This window comes from Medicago sativa, chromosome 6, assembly GCF_051527215.1.
Source record: "Medicago sativa cultivar Bolivia chromosome 6, Bolivia_mono, whole genome shotgun sequence".
In the NCBI taxonomy this organism is placed as follows: Eukaryota; Viridiplantae; Streptophyta; class Magnoliopsida; order Fabales; family Fabaceae; genus Medicago; species Medicago sativa.
Window position 1 is genome coordinate 6,426,968 of NC_140754.1, and position 14,881 is coordinate 6,441,848.

At 32.8% G+C, this 14,881-nt stretch overlaps 3 protein-coding genes and 1 long non-coding RNA gene across 9 annotated transcripts; 1 reads left to right on the forward strand and 3 right to left on the reverse strand.

The window, feature by feature from the left end:
* Positions 1-242: 242 nt before the first annotated feature.
* LOC146912388 (F-box/FBD/LRR-repeat protein At4g00160-like) lies at positions 243-1,917 on the reverse strand. Its single transcript, XM_085720720.1, has 3 exons — positions 1,867-1,917; positions 641-1,522; positions 243-548 (listed from the first exon to the last, which is right to left on the reverse strand). Exons 1-3 carry the CDS (start codon positions 1,915-1,917, stop codon positions 243-245), a joined length of 1,239 nt encoding a protein of 412 aa, XP_085576846.1.
* Positions 1,918-3,037: 1,120 nt separating this feature from the next.
* Positions 3,038-3,619, reverse strand: LOC146912389 (uncharacterized). Its single transcript, XM_085720721.1, has one exon. It carries the CDS (start codon positions 3,617-3,619, stop codon positions 3,038-3,040), a length of 582 nt encoding a protein of 193 aa, XP_085576847.1.
* Positions 3,620-7,634: 4,015 nt separating this feature from the next.
* LOC146912390 (F-box/FBD/LRR-repeat protein At4g00160-like) lies at positions 7,635-9,275 on the reverse strand. Its single transcript, XM_085720722.1, has 3 exons — positions 9,252-9,275; positions 8,171-9,079; positions 7,635-8,083 (listed from the first exon to the last, which is right to left on the reverse strand). Exons 1-3 carry the CDS (start codon positions 9,273-9,275, stop codon positions 7,799-7,801), a joined length of 1,218 nt encoding a protein of 405 aa, XP_085576848.1. The 3' UTR covers positions 7,635-7,798.
* An 11-nt stretch (positions 9,276-9,286) lies between these two features.
* Positions 9,287-14,676, forward strand: LOC146912391 (uncharacterized). 6 transcript variants are annotated; one of them, XR_015016450.1, is made up of 6 exons: positions 9,287-9,332; positions 9,571-11,371; positions 11,502-11,983; positions 12,084-12,228; positions 13,513-13,627; positions 13,932-14,676. It is a non-coding gene; the product is annotated as an uncharacterized LOC146912391 (long non-coding RNA). The 6 variants fall into 6 exon arrangements; XR_015016453.1 differs by having other exon boundaries at positions 9,571-9,919; positions 10,030-11,371; positions 11,502-12,228; XR_015016451.1 differs by having other exon boundaries at positions 11,502-12,228; positions 13,828-14,676.
* Positions 14,677-14,881: the final 205 nt, after the last annotated feature.

A 14,881-nucleotide genomic window follows, 5' to 3' on the forward strand; every position in this document is an offset into this window, starting at 1 on the left:
ATCTGAAATAACTAACATCAACAGAAGGAACAAAGTAATCCAAAATTGATGCTTAATGGAAAATATCAAAACCTCAAGAAAAAAACATCTTCACCATGAAGTTTATTAAATAATATCTTGTCTACACATAATCAAAACAAAGGAAGAGGGAGAGAGTTTGAAACAAAGCTTACATATGTTTTCCAAACTATCAAACTAAAAGTTTGCATATTAGACTATAAAGTAAATAAATTATAAAAACACTAATAATTCTTGTAAGCATACTTAAATTCAAATGAAATTTTACATTTTGGAGATATCCTTGGATAGGAGGACAATTCTTCTCTAATCTGATTTATTTTCATAAGCATTTTATCTGAGGAGCCAGTAGCAACGCCGATTCTCATGTCTTGTAAGAGACTCGCATTCTGCAAAATATATTTTGCAAATTGAAGATCATTTGCCGAGCCATCAAAGTTTAAAATGGTACATGATCTGAGGTGTGACAAAACACATTCAAGAACCGAAATTGGCCATTTGCATTTCGTGGACGAGCTGGTCTTCGTCCACTGTCAAGAGGATAAAAAATAACATCTATCAAAATCTATACAAAAGAAAAAAGAACAAACAAACAAACAAACAAATATACTACTCAACAAACCTTTTTAATATAAAGAATTTGAAGCTTGGGAGAATGGCGGAGAAGTTCTACTACACAATCCCAATTATGAAATGTGAAATAATAAAACACTAGTTCAATATGAATTAAGTTTGAAAACATCGGAATGACATTGAAAGAGGCCTCTTTATACCAAAATTTTATGCGTAGAAACTCGATATTATCAATACCATTAAATTGAGCATCCACATCACTAATAATGGCTTTAACTAATTTAGGCAAGGTCAAGGATTCAAACCCTTCTTTTGGTACATTCTCTCTAAATATACTGATATACTGAGCATGTAAATCTTCTAGGATAGGACAAGCATAGAGAAAATTTATATAATCATTCCAATTTTCAAAATAAACATATTCCAAAGTTAGGGTTTTTAGAGATGGAAGATCAACACAAGAAGTGTCCTCTCCAACATTTAACCTTTCAAGTTTGAGAACAACAAGGCTTTGAGAGATTAAAATACTGGGCTTCAAGATGTGGTAACATAGAGCAAGATGAAATTCCTCAATACTATGATGTTTAGTGGCTTCTAGCCATTTTGTCACGTTAAATGGACTATTTTGCTTTTGGTCTTGAAAAGGACACTTGAGGAGAAACATTTTGAGGGGTTGGTGGTTGGTTGCACGAGGAGAGAGTATGATAGTATCTACAAGGCGACAGAAGCGAAGGAAGGTGTCATAGTTTTTGATGGTTTCATCTTCAAAGCGAAGAACAGGTAGTGAACACCATAGTTTGCTCCACCGTTTCGAAAGGACGGTTGTAGTGAAAGAGAGTTTTGTTGGGAGAAAACAAAGAATGTGTTGCAATAACTCATCTGGTAAATCACTGATTCTATCGACCAAACTGTTTTCATCATTATTAAGTGCCTGCTGTGAACCAGAAGACCTTTGACACAAAGTCGGATTTTCGTAGCATACCTAAAACAACAATATAAAATATTTTTGATTAGTTTCCTATAAATAAAATCTATGATCATTAGATACCACTACTAGAATTTACTTAAAAAAATTAGCTGCAGAAATCACCAATATCTGGTTGTTTGAAGTGAATCATCCAATTATCAAGCATATTGGTTTCATAAAACAATTAGAAAACCCTAAGAAAAAAATTAATTCACGCTAAAACAGCAACAATAAAACAAATACGCATAAACAAAAAATGTAGAAGAAACAATAAACCTAACAAGAGTGTAATACATGCAGAAATTAACCTCAGCTGAAGAAGTTGAAAGAAGCCTCTCTTTTTCCCTTCTTTTCTTCATCGGCAAGCCAAAAACCCTACCCTCTTCTTTTCTTTGATTTGTCAAACTTAATTGGTACTATTTATATTATATTATAAGGCCCACAATCTTATTTTAGAGCCATAATATATTGCCAATTTTTTTTTCCACCCTACCATCTTCTCATGCGCCTTTCAATATTCTAAAAATACTCCCATATGAATTCTATAATTCAAACAATATTTTGGATATTTTCGAATTGTATAATTAAAATATGACTAAAACATAGAAATCTTATTGTAATTGATACAAATACGACTAAAACATCGTCGTGTTATTCCAACATTAACTGCAAAACAATTCTAGGATAGTATGTCATGTGTGAGGTGAAATCATTATTGTCCTTCAATTAATTAAAATTGCAAACACATCTATTTAGCTAGCTAGTCACTTTGACCATCGAATTCTACGAAGCACTGGCATAGACATAGAAATCAGACACAATATTGATATTGACACATCGACACTTGTAGTAAATTGAGAAAATGAATTATTTGAACGTAACGATATTTGTCGGGGTCAGACACCGAACACACAATTGATCATTTTTATAAATTAAACACATTTATGGTAAGCCTAGATATCTAAATTTAATATCCTTCATGGTAATTTTTAATAAAAAAATCACTTATTGTCGTATCCAAACAAGTTAAAAATCCTTTTTTTAAGTAATTTTGATTATGTTAAACAAACACAAAATAGCTCTTGGTTTTCTATAAAGGGTGTGTTTGTTTCAGCTTTACAAAAAATAGATTTTGGGTTAAAAGAATTTAGAGATTTTTTTTTAGAGATTTTCAAACTATTTATGTTTGTTTACTTTCATAAAAATCATTTTCTTAACATTTGAAACTCTTTCACTTGAGTTTCTTGTTTTTAGAGAAAAAAAAATAGATCTTGGAAAAGCTACTATGAATAGCTTTTCATTTTAAGGCTAAAAATGATTTTTTTAAAAATCTGAAACAAACACTATAAAAATAAAAAGCGACTTTTTGATTAAAAAATCCCAATCAAACGGGCCAAAAATCACCAGAAATAATCTCTAAAAGTATGTATGTTACGTACTAAAAAAGTAAGTGATTTTTTTTACAAGGAAAAATTTTCATTATATGGTGTCTTGCAAAAAATCAAACACCAAGACAACATCAATACAATTGGGAGCATCTTCAATCCATACATCCTCATGATGAGATGATGCGTATTTTGCTAAATAATGTGCAGCTTGATTGGCTTCACGCCTAATGTGCACAAATTGTAAAGTTTGAAAATGACAAGCTAGAAGTCTACAATCATCAACAATGGTACCCATGTATGAAAGAGGCAATTGGACATCCGTGACAACAAGTATCACATTTTGCGAATCAGATTCAACAATCACGTTCAAAAATAACATATCCTTTGCGAATTCCACACCTTTTTTCATCGCCATAGCTTCAGCCATATTTGAATTTGGCAGAATCGGTGTTTTCCAACATGCTGCAGCAACAACAACACCCTCAGAGTCCCTAACAATCGCCGACAGTCCCCATGTTCCATCCTCATTTTGTCCAACTGCATCGGTGTTGAGTTTATACCATCCGGGTGGAGGGAAAGTCCAGCGCACATTTGAAGTAGGTACGGGACAACCTTGATTTTGCACTTGCATCAGTATCTCACTAGAATTATTGTATTGTTGGACTGCTTGCATTGCATGTCTCAAGCTCACAACCGGATCTGGCACATTAATTCCTTAAAAACGTCTTTTATTTCTAACAAACCAAATCTCATTGCAAATTGCCATAATAAGCTTATTTGTTTCATTATCACCCTGCTTAATAATATTTTTAATCCATTCAACAGAGGCAATAGGTTCAGGCATAAACTCAGTTGTTATTCCAAGTGGAGAAACAAACCATAATACCTCTGACCACTCACATTGAATGAAGAGATGATCTATTGATTCATAATATTGGTCACATAAATTGCAAATAGTTTAAAAAGAGTTATCTTGACTGAAAGTTTCCCATGAAGAATCCTCAACATCAACTGAATATGACGAGGTATTGTATTGATTTTCCATAACTTTGACCACACCGACTCTTCGCTCAATTTTATAGACCTGCTGGAATTAATTACCTCATTTCTTTTTTTAAAAAAATTGTATGCAGATTTAACAAAGAAGAAACCGTTCTTGTCGGCCCCCAAGTGAAAAAAGTAAGCGATTTTGGTATTCAATAATTTATAGGTAATTTTTTTTAGAGATTTTACAAAGAAGTATAAAATATTTTGTGTTTGTTTACCTAATAAAAATGACTTTTTTTTAATACTTCAAAGTACCCCTTAGTTAGATACTAAACCCTCTTCTCTTCTTCACCCATTCCCAGCCTTCTGCTTCCAGATTTCTTCTTCAACTTCTTCTCCATCACCTTCTTCTTCTTTCCATCAAACCAAACCCCAAATTTCATTTATTATTTTCTTCTACCCTAGATTTATTTACTCTTGGTTCCATCATCAAACAGAATCAAAACACATCTCTCCATTTTATTCCACCAATTTGAATCTTTATTGCAATGAAACTTAATCATGAATCAATTGATGCATGCTAGAACCTTAATCACAAATCAGTTGAAACCTAATAAAACCTTAATGAAGGTTGACTCACTGTATGAACTAAACCGGGTATCTTGGGATCAATGCGTATGGTAAATCCTAAAATGAAGTGGTTGCATCCTCCGCGAGATTTTATGAAGTGTAATGTGGATGTTTCGTTTTATACAAGCTTTAATAGTGTAATGTATAAGAGATGAAATAAGGTTTTTTTGTGTGAGCTAAAACGATGTGGCTAGAACCTATTTTTCCGTTCCCATAGGTGAAGCGGACATGCTTCTTGCTGCTATTCATTGGATCAAGACTCAAGAGAGCTTGGATTTGATAATATGATTTCTCTACAAATTCCAAGATTGTAGTTGACGCTTATAATAGTACTATGCAAGATTATACTAAGTCTGGTTTTGTTATTAGGGAGTGTCGTCACATAGTTGAGTCTAGTTATAACTCTCATGCTGAGTTCTCTAAGAGAGAAGCTAATGGGGTTGCTCATCATCTTGCTAAAGCGGTCATATACAGTGCTAGCTCTCAAGTTTGTTGTGATATCCCTACATGTATTTATTCTTCTCTCTTTAATGAAATCAGCAAGTTTTCTTTCATAAAAAAAAAAAAAACATAAATTTGACTAAAGGGTAAATAGTCATTTTGTTTGTTCCACAAAATACATAATCAGATTCAAGTTGTATGAATTCTAAATTTGAAAGCTAGTGAATTTTAAACAGCACATTGCAATTGATTCATATTAATGATCTCTAAAACTCCAACACTAGAAACAGTTCCAGCGATAAGTTGAACAGAAGCAATTATGTTTAAAAATAGAAGGGAAAAAGCAAAACCACAACTAAATGATAAACACAAAGAATGAATCACATAAAAATCTGGAAGAACTAACAATAACAGAAGGAACAAGGCAACTCAAAATGGATGCTTATTGGAAAATATCAAAACCTCCAGAAGTTTAAAACAAAGGAAGAGGGAGAGAGTTTGAAACAAAGCCTATATATGTTGTCCAAACTATCAAACTAAAAGTTTGCATATTAGACAAGAAGTAAATAAAAACAATGATAATTCTAGTTATCATACTTAAAAGTCAAATGAAATTTTACATTTTGGAGATATCCATGGATAGGAGGACAATTCTTCTCTAATCTGATTTATTTTCAAAGGCATTTCATCTGAGGGGTCAACAGCAACGCCGATTGTCATGTTTTGTAAGAGACTCGCATTCTGCAACATATATTTTGCAAATCGAAGATCATTTTCCGAGCCATCAAAGTTTAAAATGGTACATGATCTGAGGTGTGACAAAACACATTCAAGAACCGAAATTGGACATTTCCATTCCTTGGATGATCTGGTCTTCGTCCACTGTCAAAAGGATTAAAAATAACATTTATCAAAATAAATGAAGAAAAAAAAAAAAGAACAAAGAAACAAACAAATATGCTACTCAACAAACCTTTTTAATATAAAGAATTTGAAGCTTGGGAGAATGGCGGAGAAGTTCTACTACACCATCCCAATAATGATATGTGAAATTACCAAACACTAGTTCAATATGAATTAAGTTTGAAAATATTGGAATGACATTTAAAGAAGTCTCTTTAAACCAAAATGTGATAATGCGTAGAAACTCGACATTATCAATACCATAAAAGAGAGCATCGACATTATCACGTTGAAATTTTTATTAATGAACTCTATTTGAATTGGATTCTGGTATGCCTAGATATATAGATTTAATATCCTTCATAGTAATTTTATAATAAAAAATCACTTATAGTTGTATCCAAACAAGTTAAAAATAATTTTTTAAAGTGATTTTGATTATGGTAATTAAACACAAAATAACTTTTGGTTTTCTAAATCAGTAGAAGTTTCATTATGTAGTGTTATTAACAGATAGTGAATTTTGCAGACACATAGTCAACATAATTGAAACAAAATTCGCTATATTTATAGGGTCCAAAAACTTATTTAACCCTTTATATAACTAATAGCTTAAAAGACATGCATTTATTCTTGTATTGTGGTAAGAGCGAGGAGGTGTGGTGAATGATGGGAGTTTAGAGCAGACATGAACGCAGTTCAATCAATTCATGGAAGTTCTTTTGTATATTCTGCAGCAACATTCTCACGATAATATGAAGAATAAAAGGAAAGCAAAGTTAGGGTTGTCTATAAGGGGAAAGCAAAGTTGAAAGTCCTGCTAAGGTTGTCTATAAGGGGAAAATGCTGATAGAAGAATGGATGGAAGCTAGGTATGGTAAATCCTAAAATGAAGTGGTTGCATCCTCCGTGAGATTTTATGAAGTGTAATGTGGATGCTTCGTTTTCAACAAGCTTCAATAGAGTATGAATTGGTGTATGTATAAGAGATGAAATAGGTTTTTTTGTTGGAGATAAAACGCTGCGGCTAGAACCTATTTTTTCAGTTCCCAGAGACGAATCGAAAGTGCTACTTGCTGCAATTCATTGGGTCAGAGAGGTTGGATTTGATAATGTGATTTCTCTACAGGATCCAAGATTGTAGCTGATGCTTATAATAGTAATTTGCAAAATTTTACTAAGTTCGATTTTGTTATTAGGAAGTGTCGTCACATAGTTGAGTCTTGTGTTTAGAACTCTCATGTTGAGTTCTCTAAAAGAGAAGCTAATGTGGTTGCTCATCATCTTGTTAAGGCGGTCATATATAGTGTCGGCTCTCAAGTTTATTTTGATATCCCAAAAACTCCAACACTAGAAACAGTTTTAGATGTTGGGACTAACTACATTTACACCTTTGAATTTGCTCTCCAACCAAACAGCTCAATGAAACCAAAACTTTTTTAATTTTTGTTTCAACTAGCTAGCTAGCTGTTACAAATTTTGTCACTCATATCTTTTCCCATTTTTCTAAACGTTTCACTAACCATTCAAAGACAAATAACTCCTAACATAAAATGAGATTGAATAGCAATCTACTTGAACTGAAAAGAAGTGAGATGAAAAAATGAAAAGCAGATTGAATACAAACACAAAGAATGAATCATATAAAAATCAGAAATAACTAACATCAACAGAAGGAACAAAACAATCCAAAATTGATGCTTAATGGAAAATATCAGAACCTCAAGAAAAAACATCTTCACCATGAAGTTTATTAAATAATATCTTGTCTACACAGAATCAAAACAAAGGAAGAGGGAGAGAGTTTGAAACAAAGCCTATATATGTTATCCAAACTATCAAACTAAAAAGTTTGCATATTTAAATTCACTGATAATTCTAGTAAACCTACTTAAAAGTCAAATGAAATTTTACATTTTGGAGATATCCTTGGATACGAGGACAATTCTTCTCTAATCTGATTTATTTTCAAAGGCATTTCATCTGAGGAGCCAACAGCAACGCCGATTGTCATGTCTTGTAAGAGACTCGCATTCTGCAAAATATATTTTGCAAATCGAAGATCATTTTCCGAGCCATCAAAGTTTAAAACGGTACATGATCTGAGGTTTGACAAAACACATTCTGGAACCGAAATTGGACATTTCCATTCCTTGGATGATCTGGTCTTCGTCCACTGTAAAAATGATTAAAAATAACATTTATCAAAATAAATGAAGAAAAAAAAGAACAAAGAAACAAACATATATGCTACTCAACAAACCTTTTTAATATAAAGAATTTGAAGCTTGGGAGAATGGCGGAGAAGTTCTACTACACGATCCCAATAATGATATGTGAAATTACCAAACACTAGTTCAATATGAATTAAGTTTGAAAACATTGGAATGACATTTAAAGAAGTCTCTTTAAACCAAAATGTGAGAAACTCGACATTATCAATACCATAAAAGAGAGCATCGACACTGGCTCTAACCAATTTAGGCAAGGTGAAGGATTTAAGCGCTTCTTCTGGTACATTCTTCCTAAATGTATTGATATACTCAACATTTAAATCTTCTAGGATAGGACAAGCATTGAGAAAATTTATATAATCATTCCAATTTTTAAAATAAACACATTCCAAAGTTAGGGTTTTGAGTGATGGAAGATCAACACATGAAGTATTCTTTCCAACAATTACCCTTTCAAGTTTGAGAACAACAAGGGTTTGGAAGATGAAAATATTTGGCTTCAAGGTTTGGTAATATAGAGAGAGATGAACTTCCTCTACACTACGCTGTTTTGTGGCTTCTAGCCATTTTGCCACATTAAATGGACCATTTTGATTGGTGTCTTCAAAACGACACTTGACGCGAAACATTTTGAGGGGTTGGTTTGTTGCACGAGGAGAGAGTAGGACAGTATTAACCATGCGACAGAAGCGAAAGAAGGTGTCATCGTATCTGTATCTGGTTGTTTCATCTTCGAAGCGAAGAACAGGTAGTGAATAGCATAGTCCGGTCCACCGTTTCAAGAGAACTGTTGTGGTAAAAGAGAATTTTGTTGGGAGAAAACAAAGAATGTGATGCAATAACTCATCCGGTAAATCACTGATTCTATCGACCAAATTGTTTCCATCATTATTAAGTGTCTGCTGTGAACCAGAAGACCTCAGATCATCAAAGCGTACCTAAAGCCACAATCTATTCTATATATAAAAGTTGTCCCAAGCCAATTTTGAAGCCCTAATTTTTCCTAAACCCTAATGACTAAAATTCCTGTTTTAACCCTAACCTAAATCTTAATTACGAATTCTATATATAAACCTAAACCTAACCATTTTTCCTCTCTTTCTCTCACGCGTTTCTTCTTCTTCCTCTTATCATCGTCACCACCACCAACCCTCTCCCCCCATTCCTTATGCAATCACGTATTACCGCACGGTCAGTTCTCTCCCTCTCTCCTTCTCTCTGCGACACTGCTGCTGTGACCATGGCCTTTTCGATTTCTTTTTCTTTCTGCTTCAATCATTTAAGCGAGTTACTCGCTTGCACGCATCAATTTGTTGAACGCAGAAATTGATGGATCCAAGACGGCGACCGAAGGGTGATTGTTTACGTTATGAATTTGTTCTGTTGAAGTTCGATTTGATTCTGATGATTTTTGTTTTGTGATTTTTAGGTCTGAATTCAGAGAGAGGTTTACGATAGAGAATCCAAGCAACAGATCCGTTGTTGTGGTGAGTTTTGTGAAGCGATATAGTTTTACCGTGAATTTGAATTAGGTTGGGAAAGCTGATGGAAAGAAATGGAATGGATATAAAGGTTGAATTAGGTTAGGATGTTGTGATAATTTCACCTCTGTTCCACTGAAGAAAGTTAATATAAATCTTAATCCGTGTTTTGATTTTAAATCATTTTTGTGATTTATGTGTATTTTAAGATCCGGGTCATTTTGAAGATGTGATGCAACATGTATTTGTTTATGGTATATTAAGAGGATGTAGTTGGTTCTGGAATACAAAAAGGAGGTAACAAAATCCTAAATTTTGTTGCACTTTTTCCATTCAAATTTGTATGTCTATTGTTTTGATTTAATTGTTGTGTCGTTCATATTGTCTATTCATTCCATTGTTCAAAGAACTAGCTACAATCATAAGCAAAAAAGGTACGAAAATTGTATTTTTTGGTTGTTTCATTGGTATCACTTCAATATCTTTTTATAAATATTATTTCATCTCACCAACTTCGCAATTTGATAGAAGTGATTTAACGTGGTTTCAATTTTACTATTTCCTTCTCACACGTTATGAATTTGTTCTGTTGAAGTTCGATTTGATTCTGATGATTTTTGTTTTGTGATTTTTAGGTCTGAATTCAGAGAGAGGTTTACGATAGAGAATCCAAGCAACAGATCCGTTGTTGTGGTGAGTTTTGTGAAGGGATATAGTTTTACCGTGAATTTGAATTAGGTTGGGAAAGCTGATGGAAAGAAATGGAATGGATATAAAGGTTGAATTAGGTTAGGATGTTGTGATAATTTCACCTCTGTTCCACTGAAGAAAGTTAATATAAATCTTAATCCGTGTTTTGATTTTAAATCATTTTTGTGATTTATGTGTATTTTAAGATCCGGGTCATTTTGAAGATGTGATGCAACATGTATTTTTTTATGGTATATTAAGAGGATGTAGTTGGTTCTGGAATACAAAAAGGAGGTAACAAAATCCTAAATTTTGTTGCACTTTTTCCATTCAAATTTGTATGTCTATTGTTTTGATTTAATTGTTGTGTCGTTCATGTTGTCTATTCATTCCATTGTTCAAAGAACTAGCTACAATCATAAGCAAAAAAGGTACGAAAATTGTATTTTTTGGTTGTTTCATTGGTATCACTTCAATATCTTTTTATAAATATTATTTCATCTCACCAACTTCGCAATTTGATAGAAGTGATTTAACGTGGTTTCAATTTTACTATTTCCTTCTCACACAATTTATGCTAGCATATTTTTTTTCTTCTGTTTCTTTAGGAGCTGTAACTTCTCTTATAGTTAGTGTGACTAGGTTTGAGTTCATATGTTGAAGATGATGATGGAGAGTGAGGCTTTGATGAGAAGGTGATGCTTTTACAGGTTTCTTTCCCCTTCAGGTTTTTCACTTATAGTTCTTTCCTTTTTGTGTCCTGCTTTTTGAAACATTGTATTTGCATCAGGCTTGCCTTGATTTAAAGCTATATATGTTTTGTTGTTCTCCACTTCTTTGTGTGTGTCGCTGATATTTGTTGTAGTATCTTGCTAGACAATATGTAATTACCTCTTAATTATTTAACATATGATTTTGGTTTTTGAAAGGAACATATGAATCTGCTATTATTTTTCATTCTGTGTTGCTAATCATTTGGCAAGAACATATGAAGTGTGTTACATATTTTTGCAAGTGGGCATACTTATGGAATCACATTGTAGCTTACTTTATATCAAGGTACTTTGCTATGTTCTTCTCTATTGACTTCAACCAAGGCACGAGTATTTTCTCATTTCTCTATAGTTTTTTTTTTTGAGGAATCATTTCTATAAAGGTGTTTGCTCATTATCTGTATCATTTTATGAAGGCAGAGTGACGTATGAGAACGATCAGAATCTTAAGGCGACTAAGCTTGGTTTGTGGCTTCTAGGGACAAAGGAAAATGAGGAAGAAACAACATTATCTATTAGAGTCTGCTCTACATGTGTAATGTCTTCCTTTTTCATATTATTTCAAGTTGCAAGTAATTTAAATTGAGTTTTAAGGTAGTTTTCTTTGACTGCTATAAGGAGCTTATTTCATAAGGTTATACTTAGATGTGTATATTTTTTATCCAAGCTTATTTTGGGTTTCTGTGGTGACTTTATCAAAATCACGGTGCGCCACCGTGATTTAGAAAAAATTATAGGGTGCAGCTTTTACAATAACCATTATTCTATCCTTTGTGTGCATTTAAAAAATTAACTAATGATTTGCCTAAAGTTTCTAATTTGTTTTACTGGTCTGATTACAGTCCCTCTCTTTGATAATTTTCTACAACTATCGAAGATTTGGTTTGAATCAGCTGAGGTTAATTATTTTGTTCATGATTTTCGCAAGATTACTCTTCATTCTACTGTTTTATGCCAAAATTAATTTATTTTGTGTGTGTAACAATGTTGCTTCATAGATGCTTCAGTTCAGTGTTGGCAAGAACCTGTGAGTTTAAGATTGGTATAGGATGGTCTATCAGGCATATAGTAAATGTGCATCGAGAGTTATTACTATTATTGTGAAGATTTTATGTGAAAAATGACAAGGTCTGCAATTCTGAGGCAAGTTAAATAATCTCTAATTTTAACTTAAAAGTGTATTGTCGATAAGTTTATACTTTTTTTTTCTACAATCAATGATTTAGGATACTACTGAAGGATGTTTTCTTTTTAAGCTTGAATCTCATGGATTTGATATTTGCTCTAGAGTAAACCATGTGAATCTGTGGATGCCTATTTTATCTTTCGATGAACAGCAGCGACATCCAATTTGAGTTTTCTATATCAACTCATATTTTGTATGTTTAAAAAAGATAGATATTCACCCAAATAAATAATGAAAATCCATTTCATCTTAATTTTATATATGATAGTAATTGCTATCATGATTCTCAATCTTTTTGTATGATGGACAACCAATTAAGTTAACAATCCTTAATCAACACATGGTTGACATTTACTTGCCGTGCATCGAAAAAAATTATGGTAAGCTAGAAGTTTGATCATGTCAATGTATATGGTTGTTGAATATATGGTATGGTAGACTATTATCCATTTTTACCCTCAGTTGCAGGGGTAATAGTTGCTGAATAAATTATGGTTGTTGAACTTTGGTCTGTTAGTAAAATGAGTATGTGGTAAAATAGCTATCAATGAATGTGGTCAGAGATTACGCGCTTTCTGAATGGCAGTTTATCAGAGTTTAAAAAATATACATGAAAAGGACATTGAAAAAAGTTTAGTTTCATTAGTTTATACCAGATGTTATGAACAAAAACTCTTCAAAACAAATTCATGGAAACCCTTCAATCACATTAAGTCCTTATCTGTTGTATCATTAAATTTAATGATTGGATGAGTGAGGGTCATTCATGTTCTGATGTGAATGATGCAGAAATGGATACATGAGGATGCGCAAATCATGTATATTGTAGGTGCCATAGTGTCATGGTTAAACCAGATGTCCATAAAAATGGCTGATATACCTGAGCCTTTTTTTTTGTCACATTTTTTTTGGAAATTAGGTTAAGGTTTTACCATCTACAAGCAAGCTCTTATATAGCAAGGTTATCAATCTGAGTGTGTTTATAAGGATGCCTGTCAATTAAATCCATTCATTATGATTTCAATTGGATGTGAGCTATAGGCTATCAGAAGGATATTTGCACAATTTGTTAAAATGACACAATGGACTTGCTTGCACGTTTTACCACATATTATGTAATTAGTGCACTCTATTCTATGTTGTCATAGTTTTTTATTTATTTAAGCAATCACGATTTCTCTTGCACAGGTTTATGTTATCAATGAGATAAGTACTCATCATTTCTCTAAATACATGTGAAGGTGTTGGCATGGTTTGATTTCCCTTGAAGGGCGGCTGCATTCCCCCATACATAAGCCACTACCATTTTGGATAATCATGATTATCACTTCCTGTGATTGTTTTGTAAAACTTCAGGTAAAATTCCTAAATCTTTAGTCTTAAAACTTTTATGTCAACTATAGTGTTTTTATATAAAATTCATCATATATTGATTTCAACCTCTGAAGTATCATGAACTCGATTCGAGATGTGACTATTTTTAGTAGTGAAATTGAGTAGTTGTGATGTGATGAAGTGTAGTATTGATCAAGTGATGTTAATGGAGTTTTGTGCAGAAATGAAGAAATTAATAGGGAATACTTCTATGATATGGCTGAGTTCAAGCAAAGGGGTCGACTTCATCTGAAATTATTGTTATTTTTATGAAATTGCATTGCAGGTTTGTGAAGATGAACCTTTATCAATTATATTAAAGGTGCAAGCACAAATGAAGATAGTTTTTTTGGTACCTGTGTTGAAGCTAGGCTTCCATAAAGGATAAGTATACAAGACTCTCATAGTGGGTTGGAAAAGTGGGCAAATGTTTAAGTCTTCCATATAATTAGTGTACATAATGAAATTTTATGTTATGTTGCTTTGATAGTGGATTGTACTAAAAATGAGGGGTGAACATCATGATGTGCTCTTACTTATTGCATGTAGGTGGGCAATGGCTCTGTTGCTGTCATGACAGTGCAGCACCTGTTTCACCTGTTTTTTTTTCTGGTTCGGCACCTGTTTCTGCTGTTGTTTTTTGACTGATCTCTCCGCTTCAGGTGCTTGGGGGGTTCCGCTTTTTAGTGTTGCGATTTCCGCAGGTTGTGGCATAGTTATGGGTCTGAATTCCGGTGGTTATTATTGGATTTCAGTGTCATATCTTACGCTATTTCGCTTTGTTTCGTTAGTGGGGCTGTTATGAATTTGTGTGGGATTATAGTTTTGGTTGTTTGGGTGGATGTTACGCATATATGCGGCCTCTTTGTTTTTATTTTCCACCGTCTCTTAGCGTCTTGCGAGTGTTTTGGTTATCCATAATATTTTGCTGATTCAAAAAAAACTTATTGCCACTTAAGATCCTTTTCACATTGATATTTTTTTGGCTATACTTAGTGTTTGATTATATTAGTGCACATTTGAAGCTTCAATTTTTTTTAGTTTTTTTTTTTATACTTAGTAATATCTTTTGTAATTTTTTTGTTGATCCTTATTCCCTTAAAGTAAAGCATTTTTTCACTGATGTTAACAGTATGAATGCATGATTCAATGATATTGAAATCACTATAAAAAAATATGATATTGAAACCATTGTCCATTTGAAAAAGCTATTGAATGAATGATTATTTATTATTT